This window comes from Panicum virgatum, chromosome 9N, assembly GCF_016808335.1.
Source record: "Panicum virgatum strain AP13 chromosome 9N, P.virgatum_v5, whole genome shotgun sequence".
Classification (NCBI taxonomy): domain Eukaryota; kingdom Viridiplantae; phylum Streptophyta; class Magnoliopsida; order Poales; family Poaceae; genus Panicum; species Panicum virgatum.
Window position 1 is genome coordinate 22901154 of NC_053153.1, and position 6191 is coordinate 22907344.

At 39.4% G+C, this 6191-nt stretch overlaps 1 protein-coding gene across 1 annotated transcript; it reads left to right on the forward strand.

Annotated features, from left to right (window-relative positions):
• Nucleotides 1-3012: 3012 nt before the first annotated feature.
• On the forward strand, nt 3013-5874 carry LOC120691247. Its single transcript, XM_039974278.1, has 3 exons — nt 3013-3222; nt 3364-3954; nt 5057-5874. The coding sequence occupies exons 2-3, from the start codon at nt 3490-3492 to the stop codon at nt 5609-5611; spliced, it is 1020 nt and encodes a 339-aa protein (XP_039830212.1). The 5' UTR covers nt 3013-3222; nt 3364-3489; the 3' UTR covers nt 5612-5874.
• The last annotated feature ends 317 nt before the right edge of the window (nt 5875-6191 follow it).

Sequence of the window (6191 nt, forward strand, 5' to 3'; positions counted from 1 at the left end):
GCTGTATTTTTTTCCATGTCAAATATGGCCCTTTTGACCTCTTCTTCAGTAAAAGGTGCAGTTAAATGGTTATTATCTACCACAGAGATCTTTTCATGTATTCCCTAGTACTCAGGATCCAATTCTACTCTTGAGTCTCCAACAGGTCCAAAAAGGGATTTATAATACTGTGTAGCATGATCAAGTAACTGGTCTTGTTCCTTGATAATACCATTATCTCCTTCTAGACTGAAGATCATATTTTTCCTTTTTTTACCATTTGCAACTCTGTGAAAAACCTGTGTTATTGTCCCCCTCCAACAGCCATTTCGAATTGGATCTCTTGTGCCAGTATAATTCTTCCTCAGCCAACAATCTACATAACTCAGTTTGGATAAAAGTTTTCCTTTCCATTAAGTGAGATGGAAGTAGGCCCTCCTCTTCTTTTAATTCCAGATTCAACAATTCCTCTTGCAGCATTCTCTTGTTTTTTTAGCATGTCCTTTTAGGCTGATACCTCAACCTTTAAGAAATTTTTTCACTCTTTTTAACTTAATAATCCATACTTCAGCAGCATCTTTGGCTCTCACCTCTTCACCCCAGATTTCAGCTACCTTTGGTAAGAACTCCTCATGCCTCAGCCAAACTGTTTCAAAGCAAAATAGATGGTTTTTCTTTTCAAGTTCTTGTCCAGAACACAACAACAGAGGATTGTGATCTGACATGAATCTTGGTATTTTCTTTAAAGTGGTTAGGGAAAAATTAGATTTCCAACCCTCATTAATCAAGATTCTGTCCAGCTTCTCCAAAGTAGGATTCTCTTGATTATTACTCCAAGTAAACCTCCCTCCACTAATATCAAGATCTCTCAGCTCAAAAGAGTTAATGATAGAGTTAAAAATGTCAGAATGTTTATTGTTGTGGAAAGACTTATTTTTTATAGAGCTGAATCTTATTATATTAAAATCACCACCAATAAGCATAGGATACTTTTTGTTGCTGCATATTTGAGCTAATTCAGTCAGGAATTGATCTTTCTTATCCTCTTGAGCTGGTCCATAGACAGTCACTAGCATCAGTTCTTTATTCTCTTTTTTATCCAAAACATGAGCAGAAAGAGAGAAATGACCAACTGAAAAGGATATTACATCAAATCTTTCTAGTCTCACCCCACAAAGCACACCACCTGAATGTCCAGTAGCAGGCAACCAGTGCCAAGTAAAGAAATTACCTGGATCAATTTTCCTAAAAAAAGTGTCATCATACTTTTTTTATGGTTTCTTGGAACCCAGCAAAATCAACCTGATAATCCCTCAATAACTCCATCATCCACCTACTCATGCCTTTTTTGGACACACCTCTACAATTCCAAATCAGTCCAATCATGATATTTTTTTATTTTTCAGATCCCTTCTTCCCCTGGGATTATAACCAGAGCTAATCTTGGTTAAATCTCCCTTAGATGCAGCTACCCCATCAATAGGTTGGGGTTCTACACATCCAGTTTTCTTACAGGAGCGGTTTCTTTTCTGTTTTCTTTTTATACTTTCTGGATGACACCACTTTAAACCCTTCTTCATCTGAAGAATCAGAATTCCAGGTAATAAACTTTATCTCCTCAGAGGGGAGATCAGTATCAGAACTAGCATTAGTTTTATCCTGCTTATCTTCTTTGGCTCTTTCAATTAAATTAGCCCGAGCTAATTCTAAATCTTTCATAATGTCAAAAAATTCTAGATCAATCTTTTTAGAGTTTATACCCATCTTATTGGTTCTATCTAATAAAACATCATTTTCAAGAACTGCAAAGGAGTTCTTGAATTTCAGAGAGTTACCTTCCAAATTTATGTTTGCTTGGAGAGCTTCTGCTTTATCAGCCATCTTCAAGTGTCCAAGTCCTTGTTCTTTGATTCTTCTACTCTGCCTCATGGGATGATGATTGACATCTTCATTTTCGGTCAATATTATGTCAATCACTCCCTGATCCTCCTCATGCTCCCCTAACTTTTCTTCAATAACATCTTGCACTAGAGTTTCTTCAAGAACATGTAATAAAAATATATTAAATGAGGAGATATGGTTTCTTATAAGCAACATAATAAAAAAATATCAAAAGTTCAATAAGAATCCTCTAGCAGTTCCATCAAAGAGCTCAATCTTTCATCGTCAACCTGAAATACAGGACAGGCTGAATGGCGTCCTGGTACGGTGTAACGATGGCGAGCAGCATGCTAGAGGCACCAATCGTGAGGTAGCACGGTGTGGACCAAGTCAAAATGCATGAATGCAAGCAAGGAAAAAAATCAATGAAATGTTTGAATGGATAACAAAATCTTACCTCCACAAATTTATGTGCAACATAGCAGCAAGCAACGAAATGACCAGCGCAGCTTAATTCGCACCATTAGAGCCACCTTCTAGTGGGACAGGAGTGCATGTGATCTCTAGGGAGAACGAGCATCGGTGACCTCAGGACAACGGGCGCCAGTGCGCCTACAACCATGCAATGTGCCACGTTATGAGGGGCGGGGAGAACGGGAACGTCGGTGCCGACGATTAGGGGAATGTGGATGGTGTGGGATGCCGATAATCTATTCAACGGTCTCATAAATAGCACCCTCTGCCTAAACAAGAACATAAAACTGCTATCACAACAAACATTGCAATATGAGCAGGATATAAATTTTCGCATTTGATGCGACGTCCTATTGCTTTTTGTGGCAGGAGATGTTTGGTGCAACTTTAACCGTCTTCTGGTCAGCGGAGAGATCGTGTCTTGGAAAAAGAAATTATATGGTAGTAGCTTCTTAGCGCGATTAGCAACAATAGGATGAATAATAACCTTAAAGATTATGGTTTTATACGTATGGTGATGCAAGGTTGGGAGACATCATGTTTTTGTAAAAGCTTCTTACGACAATCAGGAACCTGCAATTAGCCTCTTGATTGATTGATAACCATATTTTGATTTAATATGGAAATAGTTTATATCTCTCCATTTATACTACTCTATTTTCTATTTATTCATAATTTCATATGAGTGATTGATAAGCACGGAAAGAAATATTCCTAAGTCAAACTTATCTCCTCGGTTCCTCCTCTGTTTCTTGGTTAAACATTTGCCTTCTCTCGGACTCTCGGCTCCCATGCTCTTCCTCTCCTGGCGACGACGACTGGTCTAGCGGCGGCGCCATTTGTCCTGTCTTCACCCAGCCCTTTGCCGGCGACGAGCGCATCCTCCAGGTATGCCCGCCCCTTCTCTTTCCTTCTTCTGTGCGAGACGGAGCACCCCAAACCCTAACAACCCAAACTATTTGTATTCGGATCTAAATCCAGTTACAATATATTACCAATTAACTTCGATTTCGTTTGCAAGAATTGCAGGTGGATGATGGTCTTCCATCATTGTTAACCGTTTGCAAGACAAAGTCCGTGATTTGGTCTTAGTAGTTTCATTTGCAATTGGATCTCATTGATTGTGCTGCGCTTACATTCGATCGATCTCAGAACATGGCACAAACATGTACTGTTTCACATTCTGAGAATAAACGCAGTCTCCCAGCATGGATGCTGAAAGCAAGCTCAGTTAATGAAGCCCCAAAGACCGAAGATCAGAATAAGGAGGCATTGGAATCTAATGTGAAAATAGGGGTTGTGGATCCGACCAATCCTATCAAAAGGATGGGAAGGCGGTTGAAGAATGTTGATTCAGAGAGTGCTAGTGAACTGGTAGGTTTGCAGCGATGCGAGGGTAGAGAAAAGCCCAGAAGAAAGACCAAGGGTGTTGTCCAAGATGAAGTTGAAGAAATTAGGGATGTAACTATTAAGAAAGGAAGAAAAGCGAGGAAAGGAGCTGCTCCGAAGAATAACAAGAAGCGGAAATTGGAGAATATCAAATCAGAAGCGTCATCACCAGTATCAGTGGATGATGACATAGAGCTTACTGTGGAGGACCTTGTGAGTATAGCTGAAGAGGTAAACAGTAATTAATTTGACACTAATTCATACTTACAGCCTTGTGGGTGTTGTTATGTAATGTCTCTCTTTGATTTGGCAAAAATACAATGGTAATTTAACATATTTGATCATGTTGTTCGAGACTTCGAGTAGAGTGCCTCTGATTTTGTTCATAACTGGTAATGTCCATATGCATTTGATTATGGACTGTGGATGAGAGTTGCAATAACAAGAAAATTGTTTCACTCGAGCCTTCTTAAGGTGCCTAACAAGTGCCTAATGTTGCCCTTAACTAAACCTTGATGTTTATCTATGAAACAATGAGGCTAATTCATTGTAAAGAATGGCAAGTTGAAGGAGCTTATGCAGCTAGTTTCAGGAAGGTTGATTGGTTGATAGGATCATTGGAAAACTTTCCTGTTATTGTATTCATGGAGGAAATAGCAGCACATTTGATGCATATCAGAAATGGATAAAGTTGTGGTCTGGTTGCATTTGACTTATGAAGGAGACCAAATCTGTCTAGCATCTTATAACATTTTTGTATGCAACTCTCAGTCACAAGTTGTTAATGTACTTGCAGTCCTAGCATTAGTCCAGGGACATGGCATAAAGTGACATAATATGGCCTTTCTAACTTACTCTTCAAGAACTGAAAGCTTAAAAATGTAATATACTTAAAATGTTAATGATAGAATTTATCAGGTGATATAACTTTGTGCTGTAGTTTACCCGATTTACTCCACTTGTCGTCTCCATTTTATATATCTTATAAACTGTGAATCCTGATGGAAGTTTGATTGGAAGTTTGATTGGAATTTTGAAGAACTTGGCACATTTATCTTGCACCATTTATGCATGACACAAGTATCTCAGCAAAACTTATTTTTTTCAGTGCATTTGTAGGCTCCTAATAGAGTCTTAGCATGATATGACCTTTCTAGCTTATTTGAAAAACTGAAGCTTATGTTGGCCACAGACTTTGCACAGGATTTTGTTAGGAGACTTCCACCTATCATCTCCATTTTACATAGCGCTCCTCAATTGGGTATCCTGATGGAATTTTAATTTGATGAACTCTGCACATTTCACCATATACTGATACACTTTCATTTTGCAGTATGTAAATGCTGATAAACAGAAGCAGCATGAACTTGAAGCCAAGAAGACTGCCAGATGCAAAGAACATTCCCCATGTTCAACAAATTTCACTGAAGCAGATACTGGAATATCAGTAGTCAATGCTCCACCAATGAAGGAATTGTTGCAGGGCGCAACAGCCACAGGAAATACAAGATCAATCGAGCATATAGGAGACCAGAGCAAGAGCCATCAAGAGCCGAAATGTCCGTCAAGCTTCTTAACAACAGAAGATGTTGCCCAGGATATGCTAAACCTGTTTCTCGGTCCTCTATGGAGTAAATCTGCAGGCTATGCAAAAAAATCCGAGCATATAGAAACAATAACTAGGCCTACAAATAATCATGTGCCAGGGGAGACAGACTGGCATAATGAAGTGCCAACGCAGGACGAACCAGTGAAGAAATTCATACCGCCTGCGACAACAAATCTTGTGCCAGAGAAGAAAGACTGGCGTAGTGAACTACCGAAGCTGGGGGAGCCTGTAGCAAAGAAAAAGAGCAGCTTGAGAGATAAGGTGGCCTTGTTTCTTTGACATGAGATGAGCATTGAGGGGTGGATTCTTCATTCTTATGAGACTCGATCAGGTGGTTCTGAGCGTGTACATTGCCTGTAAATATGATTGTTCGCAGGATTTTTTTTTCACATGTAATCATATTCTTTAGTTAATAAGCTGGCTTCTCGAAATGTAAGCCCGTCCTTGTGGGTGTGTATTTGCTCTTCTACAGTTCTACTGGTGTTGGATGGTATATTCGTATGTGAGAATAAAGGATGTCCAGTGTATTTTCAGTGGGAGTATGTCGAAGTATCAACTTGCGCCCATGCCCAGCATGCAGCTACCTTTGTAACATCTCATTTAATCGTATAATGTTCGGGCCTTCAGTTCGAAGATATATAGAGCTGCATAGCTACGAACTGAGTCTCATGCCTTCATCCATATGAAACTTCATCAGAACTCAATCAATTTGAAGCTCATTGAAAAGTTCATGTTGTCGTTAGCACTGTAAAATGGTACCTTTGCGACGTCGCAGGGCTTTTATCAATGGATTTGAACGGGCTAGGTTTCTGTTCACCGCGTCCCGCTCGGTTATAATTTATAATGCTGTAACAAAAAA